The sequence below is a fragment of the Saccopteryx leptura genome, chromosome 2, assembly GCF_036850995.1.
Source record: "Saccopteryx leptura isolate mSacLep1 chromosome 2, mSacLep1_pri_phased_curated, whole genome shotgun sequence".
Classification (NCBI taxonomy): domain Eukaryota; kingdom Metazoa; phylum Chordata; class Mammalia; order Chiroptera; family Emballonuridae; genus Saccopteryx; species Saccopteryx leptura.
Window position 1 is genome coordinate 267967049 of NC_089504.1, and position 21047 is coordinate 267988095.

The 21047-nt window shown below is 34.9% G+C and overlaps 1 protein-coding gene across 2 annotated transcripts in view; it reads right to left on the reverse strand.

Moving 5' to 3' along the window:
* TPR (translocated promoter region, nuclear basket protein) overlaps positions 1–21047 on the reverse strand; it is a 59071-nt gene that overhangs the window by 13803 nt on the left and 24221 nt on the right. For both annotated transcript variants that reach the window (XM_066361740.1, XM_066361739.1), the window contains exons 26-43: positions 20605–20808; positions 20315–20499; positions 19747–19894; positions 18036–18173; positions 17812–17943; positions 16479–16609; positions 14686–14896; positions 13700–13843; positions 13136–13334; positions 11984–12189; positions 11725–11786; positions 10890–11098; positions 9602–9874; positions 9223–9371; positions 8515–8595; positions 5683–5877; positions 4735–4866; positions 4438–4528 (exon numbers count right to left, since the gene is read on the reverse strand). In XM_066361740.1, coding sequence (XP_066217837.1) covers positions 4438–4528; positions 4735–4866; positions 5683–5877; positions 8515–8595; positions 9223–9371; positions 9602–9874; positions 10890–11098; positions 11725–11786; positions 11984–12189; positions 13136–13334; positions 13700–13843; positions 14686–14896; positions 16479–16609; positions 17812–17943; positions 18036–18173; positions 19747–19894; positions 20315–20499; positions 20605–20808 — 2890 coding nt within the window. The remainder of the gene's footprint in view (positions 1–4437; positions 4529–4734; positions 4867–5682; positions 5878–8514; positions 8596–9222; positions 9372–9601; positions 9875–10889; positions 11099–11724; positions 11787–11983; positions 12190–13135; positions 13335–13699; positions 13844–14685; positions 14897–16478; positions 16610–17811; positions 17944–18035; positions 18174–19746; positions 19895–20314; positions 20500–20604; positions 20809–21047) is intronic.

Consider the following 21047-nt stretch of genomic DNA (forward strand, 5'->3'; position numbering starts at 1 on the left):
ATGTAAACTTCTTGATTTATTTTCAAGTTTTAGACCTTTATAGAAAATCTGAAAGTTCCAAAGACACACACTTTCATGACAAAGAAAAAGTGTACATATTTCCATATTATAGGTACTAACAATGTTATCTTCCAAAGCAAATTCATGTCACTTGAAAGTAACAGTTTATTTTCCTAAAGAAACAGTGAAATAAGGGTAGTTATGGTTTTAGCCAGAGCTCTTCTAAAGTTAAAAGTACCTGTCACTGTAGTGCTTCTGTTGTACGGGCCATCAGCATGTATTTTTCTTTAAATGGACAATTAAGTGTCACTTAATAATGACTTATGATACTACTTAGCCAAATGTCCAAACCTTTTGATATATTTTGACAAACATTCCCAAGTTTAAATTATAAATCATCATGACTTGGGAATAACTGATATATTCCAGAAGGACCCCTGAAACTTTCTCAAAAGATTTGTTTTTCTCTCTTAACAAGAGAAATATTACACAAGGCTTATTTTGGTGTTGAAATTATATAGGAAGTATTGTGAAATAAAAAATAACATTAAGCTTTCTTTATATTTGTTATAAATGTCCAGAAATATATTTGAAGTTGCTGGAAATCTGAGATATCCTGACATAAGATATCTGTGACCAAAACTGAGGGCTACAATAAAATGACTAAAACTGAGTATCAAATTGTAGCAAATGTGGATGAAGTTCATGCTGTTTTTGCAAAAATGACTTCTCATTGCCAGACTTTTGCCATCATGATGTTCTTGTAACATGGCAACAGTCTGTTTCTAAATCAGAGAAACTAAGATGGGTAAACAATGACTGTAATTAAATGAATAGATGGGGCTATGGGAAACCCAAGATGGCCATCTGGTTAACTCAGTTCTGTCACTTTTTCGGTTTTTGCACACGGTTTTTCATCCACCGTGGTACATGTAAACTAGACTTCATTAACCTGCCACTTGGTTTGGGGTGTTGTTATTCTGTGTTTGTATTGTGGATGACTTGAAGCTTTCTGTCACAAGGCTGATGCCCTTACAATGGCAAAGAAACTTAGAAAATGCTTCTGATTTGGGGTAGACCTTCCAAAATGTCTAGTGATTGAGGCAACTACTTCCCTGAGCAAACCCTGTGAGTCTTGAGAAGCAGCCTTGCAATTATCAAGAAAAACTGGATTCAAGCAAAACAAGTTTAATTTCACAAGACTGAATAAACTGATGATAATAGTTATAATTTTTATGACTTTTCTGTTTGAGATTGATGACTTATTAATTTTTTGTTTTCCAGATAAAGGAAACTTGTCTACCAATGACTTAGCAATTTGGTAAATTTTACCTGTTAGCAAAATTGAAACATTTTTTTTCTCCCTTTTAGATCCCTCCAGAATCTAGAACCTTTCAAGGCATATTTTTCTTTTTCATAGTAAAGTGATTATTTGTGTTTAAGTTCAATAAGAATCTGTTATCTCTATAACAGGATACAACTGGAAACTGGTTTTATTACCAAGATTTTGATTGGAATGTCATTTTTGAGACATGCAGACTCAGATAAAACCAAAGCTTTGAGCAGTCAAAACTGACTCTGACAGCCAACTGAAGCCCCTTGGGAAAACAGCCTGGTGCCTTATTGGTTCACAGCAGTCTTACCAGGTGAGGAACTAAGGTTGCTCCTTGGGAGATTGAAAGTAAGAACCTCAAAGTATGTTGGGAACCTTGAAAAGAGAGCATCTTACCCAAATCTCTTAAGTACTGCAGAAGTCTGACAGCTTGGATTCTTAGTCTTAGGAGGCTATTTCAAGTTCAATCTGAATATTCCTTAGGAAAATTCCAGCAAAGCATATTTAAAGGCCCCTATATAGTTAGTTACTATTCTTGCTGAACTTATACAAATAGGCCAAATTTATTGAAACTAGAATTATTTCGCAGATAAGTCTTAATTTGGCTATCTCTAGTAAAAATGAGGTGGTTTTAAAATGAAAATTATGTTTCAACAGGAATTACAATATACCATTATGGATATTAGATTCTGGTGCAGTCCATTGATTTTTTGAGTTTTATTTTCTACTGGTAAACTAGACGGGATCCTGAATCCTTCTAGTGACTTAAAATCATTGAGAACTAAAACTGCCCCTTTTCTGAACCGAGCCAGCTCACTGTGGTTTGAGGATATAATAACAAAAGCTACTCTTCATTGTTTCTCTTATTAGGGCACAGGTATCCTGGCCTGCTGCTACCTCTACCACTCTTGTGGTCCGACTAAACCACATACCCTAAAGCCCCGCTGTGAGGCTCAGGGACCACTGTGAAAGAGGCAGTGAAGTGTAAGAGCTGGACAAGAGGGGCATGTGGCAGCTAGTCCTCTCCTCTAAACTGAACCTACACCTGGTTGCCCTATTTCCCTTGAGATTAAGGAATGAGCAAAAGGGGGGGGGTTGTAAACACAGAAACAGCTCAAAATGGGCTTATCTTGTTTAATGAAATACTGAATTGTTTTTCAGAGACAACAGACTAAAATCACAAGTCATACATAAAGCATTAAGCAGAAGAAAGAACTTTGATCTTCAGCTGCACCTGGAACAAAGTGTCACCTGCTCCCACCTCTCTTTCTCGCCACCAAAGGACTAGGACATAACCAGAACTTAAACACTGGAACCACTTCAGATACCAAGGTTCCCTTGTCCAGAAAGATCCTGTGTGGATAACCCTTTACCATAAATGGCCAAGTTCCAAGGTCCTCTGATTAAAATATGCCCTACGAGCATCTCCACATCTGTCCCCCAACCCCCCAGCCACTTAACTTAGTCCAGCTAGCAGGATAGATCTGAGGCACCATTAGGTCTCCTATCTTCTCCATTGGCACCTTCTTGAACAATAAACCTTTCCTTCTCCAAATTCTGATGTTTTGAATTTTGGCCATTCAAAGAGTCAGGCACACTCTGGTTTCCACAAAAGTAAGGCAAAAAGTTTCCCTCTATATTCCAACCTCATGATACAAAAAAGATGCCTTTTTTTTTTTTTTTACGATGAGAGGAAGGGAGACAGTGAGACCGACTGGCATCCACCCAGCAACGCATCTGAGGCCCATGCTTGAGTTCTGAGTTTTAGTGCCTGAGGCTGATGTGCTTGCTCCAACTGAGCTATCTTAAGTGCCAGGGCCATGCTCGAACCAATCGAGCCATTGACTGCGGGAGGGAAGAGGGAGAGAGGGGGAGTGGGGGGCAGAGAAATAGATGGTCACTTCTCCTATGTGCCCTGACAGGAAATTGAACCTGGGATGTCCATATGCTGGGCTGACACTCTATCCACTGAGCCACTGGCCAGGGCCAAAGATGTATCTTATATCTAGAAAATGTTTTTAAAAAGGTAAATTATTATCCAGAGTATCATTAATCTCTCCCTACCTTATCTCTCTTAAAAACTATTCTTCATTAAATTGTTTAATGTTCATTTGTTTATTTCTCTCTTAAAAACTTAAAATAAGTCTGACCTGTGGTGGTGCAGTGGATAAAACACTGACCTGGAATGCTGACGACGCCATTTGGAAACTCTGGGTTTGCCTAAGAAGCAACTACTACAAATTGATGTTTCATGCTCCTGTTACCCCCTATTCCTCTCTCTAAAATCAATAAATAAAATATTAAAAGAGAAATGGAAAAACAACAACACATTTTTTTAATGAAAATTGCCTGTTCTTACTTTCCTTAATTCAAATGAGCATAAAACATGTACTTTAAAATACACAGGCCTATATGAAAACTCAGGAGACACTGCTTCCCATTAGTCTAAATATGTAAGGTTTTTACTACATTACTATTAATAACATTGGCTTAGTATTACTTATAAAACCAGGATATTATACCAGGTAATCACCAATTCTTTAAAACATATTTGAAAGTGATTCTAAAGTAAAAGTTATTTTCTATAAATTTCATAATCCTTTACTTCCTACAACATTTCAACGGCCCTCCAGGACTCATTGTTTCAAAGATTTAACAAAAAGCATTCTATATTTGGTAAAAAGTCTTTTATTCATTCGAAAAGCAGACAATATTGCAAAGCTCAAATTCTCACAACTCTTGAAACATGTGGCTTGATTAGACTGACCTCTTCTGGTTGTGAACTGCTGGTAGAAGTTCCTGATTTAATCTTTCCACTTAGGAAGAACAGCAACAACAGATAGCATTTATCATACTCTAAAGATTTCAAAATATTTTAACCTTGCAATAATCCAATGAGGTAGAAATGATGGCATAACTATACTTCATAGGTATAAATATAGCAGATTTTATGACAGAATAAAATGACAGAGCTAGAACAAGAGCCAACCTTTTGCTTGCCAATTTACTAACCAAGTTTTATTACCTATGTGATAATTAAAAGCAATCCTAATTTAGAAAATATTACCAGAAATCTTCAATGAGAAAGAGACTAAAAATCTCACCACTGTTTTGAGAATCAGCAGCTCTTTGATTACTTTCACCTGCACCCATACTTTCTTCTGTTTCTGTACCTGGATCCGTCCCATCACCACCCTATAAACAAAATACAAATTCTAAGTGCAAACAAATCAAATATAATTATCTTAAAAAATACTAACCAAACTAAACCACAGTAAAAAAAAAAAGCCCAAAGGTATAAAAAGTTGGAGTGTTCTGAGAATAAGGCCTCTTACAGCCTTGGAGAACAGTAAGTTTTCTAAGGCAGCCCTTAAAATGGTTGGTCATCCCGACGCAGTTACCTCCGCATCATCAGCCTCATATCCGTCATTGCCGTCTGCGCTACCGGTGCCTTCGTTACTGTCGTCACCCTCGTCTCCCATCCCGGCGTCATCTTCATCATCGTCATCATCTTCCTCATCTTCTTCATAATCCTAGGAAGAAATCCCCAAGTATAAATAAAGGCCTAAGATATGGCACATACGTGCTGCACATCTTGGTACCATGCTTAGAAATGTGACACTTTGTTGATCAGGATACAAGAGCTGTACTGAAAGTTGTTATGGGATTAGTACCATGTTAGCAAATATCAAAACTGTGGCGTTTACCAGGAGTAGTACAGTAATAATCCATTCTGAAATTTAATTACTAATATGAGATCAGTTCAAAGATTAAAGCTCCTGGATGTCTACAGTGTCAAGCAGTCCACTTTAATTCTAAATTTATAATATAGCATTGATGATGAAATTATACTATATTATGAGCTTTTAAACACAGTGATTAATGACAGAATCTCAAATATGAAGCTGTCAATTTAGGATTGACTCCCAAAATAAAAGTGTCACTTAAAATATGCTTCAACTAACATGACGCCTCAATTTCTTTTGAAGAGAACTACAGCACTCCATGAGAAAAAAACCCACCCCAGTTTCTATTATTTTCAGAAATCACAGATCTTATAATTAAATCCATAGTCACTTTATCAATAAGATTTAAGATTAAATTCAACTAACCTAATAAATCCTAAAGTGCTTAACAATTTTTTATAAAACTAGAGTTTTCCATCATTTGTTCTACACTCAATTCACTATAAAATACTAATTTAGAAGCTAATCAGGATAAAAGAAAAGCAAAATAACTGATTTACATTGAGAGAGAATCAAAACTGACTGGCTGATGCGTTACCAGTCCTGAGGATTTCAGCATTTCATCCAGCAGTATAAAAACAGGTGATTCCAACCCAAATCTACCTCATGATCTCCATCATTCTCTTCCTCCTCCTCCTCTTCATCATCACTGTCAATCACAATGACATCGTCTCCTTTGCCCTGCCCATCTTGCTGTGAGGTTTGCTGCTCTGACCGCGGAGCTCCACTGTCTGCTTGTAAAGAGTGAGAGGTCTCTTCACCGTCTTCCATCGGAGCGTAATCTGCCTGGTTGACTCCCTTTAAAAATAAAAAAAATTTTAAGTCAAATATGCCTAAAACTATCAGTCACATTCTATAGACCCAAGTAAAGATTAAAGAATACTTATGGACTACTAGCATTTTATTTTTCAACATGTAGTTTTCAAAATCAGAATTGTTAAAAGTAAAAGAAGAGAAACTTTTCAGTTTCTTTAATGTCTTCCTACTCAAGAATTATTATAAATTTCATTGCTCAATAAAAAAAAGAGAAAAAAATATACAGATCTAGGTGTGTCAAAACTACCAGGGATATTGTAGATCAGTGTTGTACAAGAGAAATATAACGAGTCACGATGTGATTCACATACGCAATTTAAAAAATTTTAATTGTCATTTAAAAAGGTAAGACACTGGTGAAATAAATTTTAAAAACATACTCTATAGAGCCAAAACATTACTGCAATTATGTAATCAATGTAAAAATTAAGCAGATACTCTGCATTTTAAAATTAGTAGTAAATCTTCAAAATCCAATGTATCTTACACTTATCCCGTATTTCAACTTCAAAAACAGCCAAATGGTTAGGTTACAGTGCAGTAGCAGACCAAAGCCAGAAATTCATGGTCTGCAACAAAAAATTTTTCCCCAATACAAGAAGTAGTCTGGAAAATATCCTAAATAAGCTAGTAGTACTGTCTTTTTACAAAGATACTTCTACTACCCCCCAAAACTCTATCCTAAACCTTCAAATCACATTAAAGATATGATATAAAAATAATTCATTTAATCTATGTCCTCACAATTCCACTTTGTTAGCTGCTCAAATAAAGTATAATTTTAACTTTAATATGTTTTTTAATTAAAAAATGTTTAAAACAATTTTCATCGAGAGGAGGGAAAGGAAAGAGTGAGGGAGGTTAGGAGGGAGACAGGGACAGAGAGAGAAAGAGAGAAAAGGATCAACTCGCTGTTCCACTTGGTTGTTCCATTAGCTGTGCATTCATTGGTTGCTTCCCGTATGTGTCCTGGCTGGGGATTGAAACTGTCACTTCAAAGCACCAGGATGACGGTTTATCAACTGAGCCACTTGGCCAGGGCCTTAACTTTATTTTTTGATATTTACTATAAAAATTTAAATGTCTATTTTTTAGTCATGCACTTAGAAAAATCTACTTTTATATAAGCCAGGAACAACGTCTTGTGAACTATATCATTCACGAAGATTATGTGTGCTGAGTTTGGAAAAAGTGAAGCTGTGGTATAGTTAAAATGTACCTCAAAGTGACATACTTATTTCAAGAAAAGCGACACTTAGCAAGAACATCTGCTTCACTGTCAGAAATCAGAAAAATGAGCTGTTAAACATTCAGCACACAGTACTAGATGGCAGAACAAAAAGCCAAATGGCACTTCTAAGTCACAGGCAATTTGCAAATCACAAGAAAAAACTGCAGGGAGTTTAGGATAATTTAAACAAACCTGGAAATAAAAGAGAAGTTCACATCTTATTTCAAAATTGTTATTATGCTCTTTAGATGATACTTGCTGAAAGATACATGAAAAAGATGCCATTTACAGTGGTGTATTCACCCTACAGCTTTAGTTTACTGTTTTTAGCCAAGGAAAACTGGAAAAATTAATTTGCAAAATCAATGCATCTAAGACAGTAAAATTTACTTGCAATCTATGGTTACTTATGATTAGCTTAAGATAATTCCTTGATTTTATACAGATAAAACAGATTTTTGAATAAAATTATCCTGAAAATTTATCCAGACAGGAAGTATTGTTTCAAGGTTAAGAGGAAGGACAACAGAAAACTAAATAAAACAGCCTGAGTTCCAATTCCAGCTTCAGTGCTATGAGAAGATGGGAGTGTGAACTATCTGGGCATTGTATTTTCCATCTATAGAACAGAGTTGCTTTGAGGATTAATTTACTTAATAAATGCCTATTTCTTAGAAATAACACTTGGCTTACAGTAATGAGATCTGTGTTAACTACTAACATTACTATATTATGAGTTCTTAATTTGTGGGGTAGAGGGATGGAAGGAAAGTAATTTGAGTGCCTAAACTGTGGCACGTATTATTTTAGTTATTTTACAATATTAAAAATTATGTTACATTATTCCAACAGATGAGGAACTTGAGGCTTAGCGAGAACTAACGATCTGCTTCCAGTCAGTCACGCAGCTTCGTGGTGGAGTTAGGAATGGAACCTAGCGCTTTGTTACTTCAGTCTATGCATTTCCACTAGTGAGGTGGTCAGTAGAAAGGCCTCAATGAGACTTAAAAAAATGAAGTGTATAAATGCATTTTCTTTTATGAATTAATTTAATTCAGTAAGGGAAGCAATACAAGATCACCAAACAACATTCTAGGTTAACTCAAGACTCAACCAGCACTTGTCCTTCCAAATAACTGAGTGGATAATGACAGCTCTTAGCATGGAAAATCTGTGCTAAATATAAATAAACATTTCTTTAATAAAGTTCAGAAGGTATTATACTAATTAGGAGCAAAAAAAAAGCAGAAATTGCACTGGTAATTTTAATACTTCATTAACTATAAAATAAGACAATTACAAAAAAAGTCCAAATAATGATTCAATTGTCAAAGCTAATTTTGTTCACTAAAAACAACAATTTGTTATTTTAAATATATTTTACTTACTTCCCCAATGGAATCTTGAGAATCTTGGTTGTATACTTGAGTCTCTTCTTCATCAATACTTTCTTCTGCCATGACTTCTTCCTGAATCACAATATACAAGTGTGTTACTCACATCAGTTCACGAATAAAGCACTATGCTAGTTCTCCTAATATAACATAAAACTCATCTGTAATTTTATAAAATGTACATCTGAAATGTTCATTTATATTTTACTCATAAAATATCTCCTTCCTCTTCAGTAATACAAAATTAGGCTTATCAGAATTAATTAAATACAAGGTAATGAAATTAGTAGTTTCAATATCTGACAGTAAAACAATTCATTATAATTTATCCTCAAAAAAGAAAATAAGGGGCTATAATTTTGGTAAATCTGAAAAAAAGATAGCAGGTAACAATTTAAAATGTCCATTAGACTATAAACTTCCTTATTCTTTAAATTAAAAAATATGAAAGGGGATTCAACTTACATTTTGTAACTGTATTTTTAAAATTGAAATGGGAACGAACTTAATTAAAGATATGCAAAGGATATAAAACATGGTAGGCAAAAGCAACAATGTCTGAATTGTTAGGGGAAACTGTGTAGTAAGTTAAGAGTTTACTGGATTTGGGCCCCATAGGCCATTCACCTGATAACGGTGCAACTGAGGAATAGCTTGGCTGTACTGATAGAAGTATAAAGAAACAGAAGGACCTTTACACACCTCAGTTCCTACAGGTGTGACACTTTTCAATTTCTTTGGAAGAGGCATGTCCACGGTATCATCAGAGACCTGGTCTGACGCTTCCATGGTGCTGTCCTCTTCCTCTTCCCGTGTACGCTTCGGCAAAGAAGAACTTGGGGTAGCTGAGACTTTGAAATTACATAATTGAAAACTTGAATTAGAGCATGATAATTAACTCAATTTAGACACACTTAACTTAAAAAACTAAACATGAAATAAACTGTTAGGAACCCATCCATACACTTAACACCTGGTAGAAGACACATACAGTGCTTACAAAGAATCATCTGTATGCATTCTACCCAGGAAACTACAAATGCACAGGCCTACTCTCACTTCATTCTAAAATGAATCCTACCCGTGCCAAATACTGCAGTGGAAGTAGAAGGCCGCTCAACTGGCGAACTCTGAACCACCTCCACTATGTTTGGAGACGGCTCTTGATTCGCAGGTTCAATCTGAGGATGACTCTGTTGAGTGGGCTGCACAAAAGCTGTAGCCTGTGTTTGCTGCTGAACAGTTAGTAGAGGTTGAGGAACAGAAGGCTGGACGTTAGGACTAGTAGAACGAACAGATCCACTTGTGCTTCCAAACACCGGAACATGTTCCACAGGCCCTTCGGACTGCATGGCTGAAAAGTAATTACAGTATTTAATGTATTAAGGCTTCTATTCTTTCCAAAGCTGGGGTTATCTTCCCTAGTCTGTGTTATAGGTGACATTTTGCATACTTACTGTGTATATATATCTCTTACCCCCTATACAAAAACAGAGGGTAAAGGTAATGCATTATGCATTTTTGTATTGCCTATGTGACCGATAAAGTAGTTAATTAAAATAAAGATCTGAAACTGTTTTTGATCTATTTAAATTATATAAAACTACATAAAATAAAATGTAGATGCTCAGAGTCAAATATGAGTTTTTACTAAGTATCATTTTATTTTTAATTGAAATAAAATTACTATTAAGTTTAATTGGTAATTATCTGAAAATCATTGTACTGAATGTAGCTGAAATATTCTGTTCTTTTATAGCAAATATATCTGTACATTTATATTACATATTCCTAAATACTTGAATAATTCACTAAATTCTAACATTTATTTAGATAAGAAGCCAAGAAAATTGTATTTAGTAAAGTTTTACTAAACACCTACCTATCTAGGGGTTGTATAAAAGGATCAAAATAATGAAAATTCATATCCTTTAGGAACTCCCTCTAATGGAATAGAATTATAATTGCTGTAGTGAGTAAGTAAATGCTATGGGAATCAAGTAGAGAGCAATTAAAAGATCAATTTCAATGAAAAAGTGATGCTTGGGCTCAACTAGTGACTTAGTACTTCCTATCATCTTTCTTAGCCATTACAAGTGGAAATTTCGGTCCTTGAAAAACACACCATATACTATAGGGGTGAATTTGCCCCCTTCTTCAGTTAAAAACACAAAAAAGCAGGAAGGGAGGAAATCAGTTGCATTAACATTTCTCCTGGGAGATATTCATTTGAAAATACAACTGCCCACTTTTAAATCATGCCTGACTTTAGCTTCCGTTGAAGCTTCATTTATCCTTAAAGTTACTGTCATCCTCTCAGATAAATCTAAGCAAGCAGCCAGCACTCATATCTGCATTACTTTACTTACCTTCTTGCGACTCCACTTGTGTAGTGGGCATCACGGTAGCTGTTGGGGTGGTGGTCGGATTGGTAACAGTTGCAGGTGTAACCATTGGGCGGATACTGGCCCTGGGTGTGGACTTATTCCCTGCCATGGCTGCAGCTGTCACTTTACTGGGAGTAGACACAACAGGGGTTGGCTTGATATTAGCTGTTGGTGGGTCTGATGTGCTGGCACTTACAGAGAGGAAAACACAAGAATAACTGAATTACTCTAAATATTATTTATAAAGAATATACATATACTGTATTGAAAGCAAAGCACTGATATTTCCTGGAGTGTTCAACAGTATGACCTTAATATGCATTCAGACCTTACTAACTCTGTTTTTCCTAACACTGCTTTCAGTAGACTATTAGCAGATTAGAGAGAAAGAGAGAAAGAGAGAGAGAGAGAGACAGTACAGTTCTATATATATATATATTTTTTTTCCAGTTCTATATTTTTTGTTCACTAAATCTGTCAATGCTCTTATTGAAGAGGTTTTGAATTTAAGCATTACAACCTGTGCAGGAAATACTCTGCATCCTGACAATGTGAAATGTACTCAGCTGTTGTTCACTTTCCTGTCTCAACCCAGCCTCTTATATTTGTATCCTTAACACCACAGAGAAAATCAATAGCCCTCTTAGACAATAATCACAAACTAAAAGATGAAAGATGTTTCTTTGTCACAAAGTTCCACCTGATGAGACACATTTTTGTAACAAACGTAGTATAGATTTGTTATCTCCCCAAAGATCACAAGATCTTCCCTGAACCTTAAAAGAGAAAGACAGACTATAAAAGAACTGAAACTCACATTCCTCTTTCACCAGAAGCTGGTGTTGTTTTCAACGTGATCTGTCTCTGCTGTTCTGGGACCTATATAAAAAGAAAACTATGAATTACTGTGCCTATCCCACGAGACTCAACTAAACCATGCCATCAAAACATTTACTTTTGTTAATTCTCTCTGTATCTTGGTTTAGACAAAATTCACTGATAAAGGCTCCTCAATCAGCAGACACCTTCAAGTAAAATGTACAAGATTTGCCATTTAAACAGAAGTAGCTAATCACCTTATTAGTAGGTTCTTGAGGCTCATCTCTCTGTTCAAGGTGTCTCTCTTGATGCTCCCTGAGTTCTCTTTCCAAGCGACTAATTCGACCTTCATACTGGGATTTAAGAGCAGTCATACGAACATCTAATTCATCTTTCTGCTGATCTAAGGCTCCATTCCTTTGTTTAAGCTCCTCATTTTCTTTAGTTAGCTGATCTTTCACACCTAAAGAAGTATTCATTTGATTGTATTAATATTATAATCAAACACTGGAAATAAAGTTTATGTGCTTAATAGATACTAACAGTACTATGTGATTCCATTCCTGAATTTTTACATTTACAATAATTCTGATAAACTGTACATCTCAATAGGCAAACTTCTAAACATATTTGTATTTATACTTTTGTATATTATAAAATATACTTACTCTAACATAAAATTATGTAACTTTTCCTAACAAAGACGTCAAAAAGATAAAAGATCTACCATAAACAGCAGCCAGCAGGTCCTTTTAAAAGGACTTTAATATTTCAATTTATTATCAAATACAAGAATATTATAAACTGCAAAACTTTCATTTCATATAATCTATTATATATATATTCAACTTCATATTTTTTTATCTTATTTGTTGCTAGAACACTAGCGTAGAGATCATTATAAAACCCTGCTCTTTAAAAACCCAAACTAATTAGGAATTTTTCTGCCTGGTAAACAGTCTGGCCAGTGAGGTACAGTACGGCCCGGAGTGTTGCAACACTGGGCTCCTCCTAAGCCTGACATACTTTCCCTGAAGGGCCTCAATGAAGGGAGGCACAGAGAAGTCCCCAGACTGGTAAGACCCAATGTCAAGCAGGAGTTCAGAGAAGGCCTCTGGACAGTATACTGTGAAGCCAAAGGCTGTAACCGTTACACACCAAAGCAGGACAGCAGTACTCCTATCTATTCACTACCAATTCACAAGAAAGACTTCATATGTCAAAGGCATCCCCATCCATTGAAAATTAAGATTGTACTATTTTGTGTCTAATTAAATAAACCTAATATTTAACACACACACAAAATCATTTTATAGTATTTACTTTTTCTCCTTTCCACTTAATTTTTAAGCCCACATCGATTAACTTTTACTATTAAGTTCAAAACTTAAAAGTATACAGAAATTTACCAGCTAAATGCGCAATTTTTGATTTTGCTGCAACAATAGCCTTTCTCGTCTTTTCCTCCTTTTCAGTGATCTGCTGTCGGAGCTGCTCCTCCTGTGTGGTTCTATCTTGAAGATCCTGACGAAGCCGTGCAAGTTCGGACTGAAGCTGGCCAATCTGATCCTGGAGATTTCTTGCTTCTGCCTCTTTTTCAGATAATGTCTTTTAAAGGGAAACAACATAATTATTATGTAAAATCAATCATATTGATATAAACTCTATGTCCTACAAACATAAAATATAAAACTTTTTTTTACTAAATGGAAGTATAAACTTTAGAAACATAAAATGCTGGTCAAGACAAGTAAGCAAACACTTGAAGATGATTAGATACTACCCACATACGCGAGTTATTCAAAGTAAAAACTATAATATATATATATATTTCCATATGATAGGAGAAAGTGTCAATGCCTAACATAATTTCTTTTTTAATTCCTTTTTGAGACTGAATAATATTCCATTCTATTTCTTTAGGTATTCAACAAGACTTGGGATGTACACCTTTTACTACCTCATACTCATACCTTCTGCAGATTCTCTACTTGACTCTCAAGTGACTTTGACCTTGTTTCAGCTTGGTTAAGGGCATCTTTGAGCTCCTGCATTTCCTGGACAGAGACATGCTGTTCCTGATGGTCTCCAGAAGACTGAGCTGAGGTCTCCATGACCTAATACAAAAAATAGTAATAATACACCCACGTTTATATTCAGTAATCCCAAGTTCATGCAAAGAAATTTAAGAGTACTCATAAATTACTTTCTATGCAACAATTTTAATGTCTAAAAGTTATTAGTCAAATAGGTTAGGGTTTTCCATAAAACTGAATATTAACCAGCTAATCAGGATGAAGATGCATTGACATAAATTGTTCAGAATGACAAATTACTCATAAGTAGAGAAAAGCATACTGAAAGTGGTTAACACTGAGCAGAAAGAAATTTTCAATTTTTTTCCTTTATATATTTTCTAATTTAACAAACGTAAAATATGTCATTAAGTCAATATACAGTTCTTTTATCTCTAGGAATAAAAAACAAAATGCTGATTCAAAATCTAGCAAGAATTTTAAAATTCTTTTTGAAGGTGGTTAACAACTACTTATTTAAAAGTTCATAACACAACCTGATTAATTATAAAGACTATTATTTTTGATATACACAATTTTAGTCAACAATGAGTTATAAGCACAAAGTTTTGAAAAGAGACAATACTGGAAACTGAAAAACTGAATTAAAATACCTAGCACTTATTAAAATTTCTTTATAAATTTACAGTGCATTTTTGGACATATTTAAGAGCTAATCTTAAGTCATGGTATCATATATTACCTTAGACCCAAGTTTACAATCTAAAAACCAATAATAAAAGTTATGAAGATACAAGATTTTTATGTCACCCTGATATATAAACTTATGTATAATCTGTGTATATCAAAATTATATATATATAAAACAATGTTTTATATATAAATATTAGTATGCACATCATAAGGAAATCACTTCAAAATACCTTATCCTGCTGCGCTTTGAGTTCCTCATACTGGGTTTTGTATCGACGTCCAATTTTCTTGACTTGAGTAATAGTTTTGACTTTTTCTTGGATATCAATTATTTTAGAATCTAAGTCCTTCTGGATGCTTTCCTTTTCAGCTCTTATTTTATTTAAATCTTCCTTTAGATTTTGGATTAAGTTCTGATTGTTAGTCAAAGATGCATTTGATCTAAACCACAAAAAAACAAAGACTAAGTATATGAGACTTTGAAGTTTTAAAATCCTTTAATTTACATTTTTATTGTGTTGCTTGAGATTTTTATTTAAAAATCCTTAAAAAAAACTCCACACACTACAGTAACTCTTTAACTTATGAATCTGTGGTTCTTTATAAAGATCTTATTTGCTTATTATATAAGGCATAATGCCCATGTTAGAGATAAGAAAACCAAGTTACAAGTGTCAAGTAACACGCACAATTTTACACAGTAATAAGTGTTGGTACATAAGTTTTAATGCACATCTGCCTGATAGCAAAATCTACACTCCACTCAATTGGGTATCAAGTAAATATATTAGGTTTTGTAGACCACACAGTCCTTGTTATATGTTCTTCTTCCTTTTACAGAATGCTTTAAAACTGTAAAAACCATTCTTAGCTTATAGGCTGTATAAGCCAGAACCTCTGGATTCTGGTTTGCTAAACCCTATTTTATCATAAACTTAAATCAGGTGACCGTGAAATAAAGAATATGGGTTTAACAATTACTGACTGTAACGTTAGGTACCTTTCTGAATTTTAGCTTTCTCATTTTAAAAATTAAGTAATATTATTATAGCGGAGATAAAATGCTAGGCTACTGTTACAAAACAAGTAAAAAAATACATACAACAAAAATTTGCGCCTCACCAGGTGGTGGCGCAGTGGGTAGAGCGTCGGGCTGGGATGCCAAGGACCCAGGTTCGAGATCTCAAGGTGCCAGCTTGAGCATGGGCTCACCTGGTTTGAGCAAAAGCTCACTAACTTGGACCCAAGGTTGCTGGCTCAAGCAAGGGGTTACTTGGTCTGCTGAAGGCCCGCAGTCAAGGCACATATGAGAAAGCAATCAATGAACAACTAAGGTGTCACAATGTGCAATGAAAAACTAATGACTGATGCTTCTCATCTCTCTGTTCCTGTCTGTCTGTCCCTGTCTATCCCTCTCTCTGTCTCTGTAAAAAAAAAAAATTGCAAGCTGTCAAGCATTATATATCATATATAGAGAGATTATGATGTGAACTGACATTAAATCTTTAAAAAAGTAACCAAAAACATTAATTTTAATATTCAACTACTTATCTTTAAAAAGACAACAATATAAGTTCATTACAAAACTTTTGATTGACCCTGGCCAGTTTGCTCAGTGATAGAGCGTCGGCCTGGTGTGCAGGAGTCCCGGGTTCAATTCCTGGCCAGGTCACACAGGAGAAAAGCCCCATCTGCTTCTCCACCCCTTCCCCTCTCCTTCCTCTCTCTCTCTTCCCCTTCCATAGCCAAGGCTCCATTGGAGCAAAGTTGGCTCGGGTGCTGAGGACGGCTCCATGGCCTCCACCTCAGGTGCTAGAATGGCTCTGGTTGCAACAGAGCAACGCCCCAGATGGGCAGAGCATCGCCCCCTGGTGGGCATGCCGGGTGGATCCCAGTCGGGCGCATGCGGGAATCTGACTGCCTCCTCGTTTCCAGCTTCAGAAAAATACAAAAAACCAAAAACAACAACAACAACAAAAAACCCCTTTTGGTTGAAATAGTTAAGATCTCCTGTATCATGTACCTTGCAATCTCAGCTTTAAGTCTCCCAACTTCTTCCGTTAACTGCTGAATACGCTTGGTATGAACCTCCTTCTCAGAAAGGAGCTTCCGATATTCTTCAGTATCTGGATCTTTCTGTTGATTTATTAGATGCTAAAATAGCAAAAATGTGTAACAGGGTTTCACAGGTTTTATCAAACTAATGTGCGATTAAATAGAACACTTAGTAATGTTTACATTAGGTATCTTGTATATACGGTAACAAAGCACCAAACTATAAGATAATTAAAATCAAAGCTCTAGTGTGTCTAGCTAAAAAGTCTAGCCAAAATGGAAAGGGAAAATAAAGTAAATGTTATTATTCATTATATTTACTTTAATAGTTACAGATATACACTTCAGAATAGTTACAATAGAGCCAAACAAAGAGATCCAAAAATCTACAAGCTTTTAATATTAAACACCTAATTTCATTAAGTGACATTAACAAAGAAAAAATGTTCTTAATGCATTATAATCTAGGGGTAAAAAGTGAAAATCCCAACTATAACTGATTCACTAGGAAAGAAAGCAGCACAATTTAATAGGAATATAAGGTGAGGCAAAAGTAGGTTTACAATTTTGAGTACATGAAACAAGGTTTGCCCTTTTATTATTATTTATTAACTGTTATATTACTACTTTCCATACAAACAACTGTAAGCTTACTCTTGCCCAACCTTGTATATGTAAATTTGCGTAGATCACCCTCCTTCCTTGACTTTTCAGATTGTCTGTGATAAAAAAATAAAAAATTAAATAGTCTCTTAAGATCTACAGTCTGACTTAGATAACAACGGTTACCATGCCAGGGCATTATCTTTATTACCTAATTTTTGTAACATGAAAAGTAGTATTTTGCCCTCATTATTACAAATGGGAAAAATTGGCTCAGGAGTTTAAAAAAAGTCTCACAAAACAGATGTGGCAAGACAGACTTTCAACTTTTTGTCTGAATAGAGCTGGAGTTTCTAACTGTCTTCTGTGAAATGATTTTGTCTTCCTAAAAACGGTTTCCAGTAAATAAGCCATCTTTAAGTGCTTCAATAAATTATAAATCCATTTTTCATATATAAAAGTATTTTAAGAGAAAAGTGAAAGCCTAAATTTAGAATTAAAAGACCTAAATTAGTCATTTTTACAAAACATAAAAACATTTTAAAAACTGAGTTGTATGTATATGTACCATGTTGCACTTCCACTGTTAAACATAGTAAATTTTTGCTAGTTCTTCAAATAATTTATTTCCTTAAATTTTACCCTATTCTAAAAAAATCAACATTTCCATTTTTTGGAATAGGTTTAATTGCATTTACCTGGTTACGTGCTTTCCAACGTTTGACATCTTCTTCTAATAACTTCTTCTCTGCTTGCAACATACCACTTTTCTCACTTAGCTCAGCATTTGCTTCTTGTAATGGTAAAATATCTAACTCTAGTTTCCTCACCTGAAAATAATGCCAATTTTTAAAAATACCTGATATAAAAATTCATAATTTTAATAAAATAAACATGCTTCTACTATTAAAAAGTTACAAACCTTTGCTTGCATCTGCTGTAGATCCTGTTCTAGTCTTTCCTTTTCTTCTCTTAGCATCTTATTGGTCTCCATCACTACATTCATTGTTTCAGTTTTCTTCATCAGTTCTTCATGCTGGGCCATCGTTTTTGCAGTTACCTGGAAGATTTCACACATGCTTACACATCGTCTACCACTAGGTAAAGACTATCTTTTCCTACCAGTTTGAATCTTCCCTGCAACAAGTGAGGTTTTAAATATTAACTTTTAAAACTCAAGTTTTTGAAAATTTCACATTTATTTTTCTGCAGTGCATGCTAATTACAAATACTTTAAACAAATGCAAGAAATCACAAAGGTGAAAGTAAAAAAGAAACTACAAACTCCACCAACAAATAATCCATTTTACCATAGGTGAAAACAGCAATCCAGATTGCTTTCTTTTTCTTGGTGGACTGAATTTATTAATAATTCCCAAGTAAAATTATTTCCCCCACTTGCCCTTTTCCAGCAATTCTTTTTTATTTCATTCAATCGTTTCATCCCTTTGGTTTTGACCACTTTTACTGAGAGTTGTCAACAGTAAAGAACTCCTTCCTGTTCTCGTTGGGTGTAATTATCCACCTTTCACACGTTACTTCATTCCCTAACCACTTTTAAAGCGATGGCTCAGGGCTGCTATGCTGCAGCGTTCATTCACAGCGGGCAGACATTCTATCATTTTTGATATAATGTGGTACTTTTTGACCTTCTTCTGACTCTAAGAGTTGATTCCCTTGACCCCTACATCGTAAACCTGTTTGTGGACTGGGCATTTTTAAGTATTATTTGCCTTTCTGTAAACCAAAGGAACAACAAAGAATATGCCATCTTTGTTAGAAACCCTGATTCTGCCTCTTTTCCTCCACTGAATTAGAGGATCTGTGTATTATTTCTACAATGGGATATATTTGAATTTGAATTGTTTTCTCAAGGTGATGTAATTCTGAAACTTTCAACTTGCCTGAAAATGTAAATTCATATATCCTGTTTCAATAGTTTCTCTCTAGCAGTTATTCGAACTACCTATCAGTTAAAAGAAGATAAATGATTCAAGTTCCTGATTTTCTTCTTTCCATGTGGGGTGTTAATACTGCCATGTCCTCAGAATGAGGTCATGCAATAAGATTTTGGGTGTTAGTGAGGGTTAAAGGGTCAAGCTTGTGATATGACCATCCATTCACTATATAGCATCTTCTTTTTCTTTCTTTGGTTTATAATTGCTATTTTTTTTATCTTTTGCTGAGGAAGAAATATTCTGTAGCAGTTTCAATCCACCATGTTATCCTAGAATGACTTTTGATGGATATGTAATGACAACTACAACAAATTAAGATAACTGGAATTTAAGCACTTATTACGCACCAGACAGGATTCTAAATGCTTCATGTGTACTAACTCACTTAATCTTCATTATTAATGTCCATTCCAGTTTTACAGATGATGACATTTGAGAGCAGGGAAATTAATGTACCCAAGGCATACATCTCATGATATGAAGTTAGAATTTGAAACCAGGAAGTCTGGTTACCACTAGTCTCTTACCACAATATTATATCAGTGTTTAATAATGTTTAATAAACTGATAAGTTAAGGAAGAATGCTCATTTCAAATTAAATTTTATGTTATTAGGAACTAAAATGACCTCTTCACTTGATTTAATGACTGCTTTTTTCACGCGTGGATATATACCTGGACTTTCTCCCGTTCAGCATTGAGACTGTCCTGCAGTTCCTGCAGCTCTCTTTCTAAAAGTTCAACTCTTTGTCGATAACGCAGACTCTCAACCTGAGCCACCTCAAATCTCGTTTCAGCAATTTCTTTTTCTCGTCGTATAAATCTGCAAGAATAGATGAGATTCTATTTGAATAAAACATGACAATGATATTTCAAAATTTGAGTAATTTTAAGATGACAAGATTATTCACTTTAACAACTATTTTTATATTTGCATTAAAAATGAGAGGATTTATTATAAATGGTGGCTTTAGAAATATTCATCTGAAAAATGACCCGAAAGGCATTTAGTTTGTCAAAGAACCCATGCAAGTTTAACTGAATGCTATTTATTTATATGAGCATACATGTGTAAGTTCAAAATGACCACTAATTGAGTGGCAGTTGGTGTGTTAGTCAATAAGAGACGGTATGAGCTTTGTATCTAAAGAGCTCACAAACCATCCCCTATAATGTATACATTTGTAGATAATCATAGCTGTTATATCACAGAAATAAAGCACCAAAAATACACTGGCTTTACCTGAGAATTTCTAAAATTTGTTCTTGAGATTTTCCTTCTTCACTGAAAGATACATTCAGTGGACCTTGTATACCTTCCTTCACAGAGGCAACAACCTTGTCACTTAATTTTTCAATCTGATCATGAAGTAATCTGTTTTGTTTCTCTAGATCTTCACAGCGAGACACACACTTGGAAACTTCATCCTGTAAGCCAATACTCTGTCATAATAGTTTTTCTCATGCATACTAAACAGAGAAACTCAAACTTTTCAATTCTCCAGAGCATTCTGTTAGGATGCACAGTAATACCTTTAACACTCTCTCTCTTTCCTCCCACGATGCTTTACACTCCAACAACTGTGACTCTGCTTTCTGGGCGGTTTCCTCCAAATGCTGCCGCAGTGATGCCATCTTGGCCACCTGCGCCTTGGCGGCCTGCAGAGCCTCCACATCAGCGGCATGCAGCATCAGCTCTCGCTCATACTTGTTCTGAGCTTCCACGGCGATTTTAGCCTGAAAGAAATTATTCCCCCACTGACGCAAAAGACTAAAAACCTAAGGCTCATCAGTACAGAAGATGCACACTACATTATTTAAAATAATAAAAGTGGAGATAATATAAATACACCAAAATAGAACAGCTAAAAGTTATACTATTATCTACTGAAGAACTAGTCCAAATGAAACTTATGAAGACTATGTAGTTAGCAATTTGGAACAGATTTTATAAATTAAAAGCAAAATATAACTCA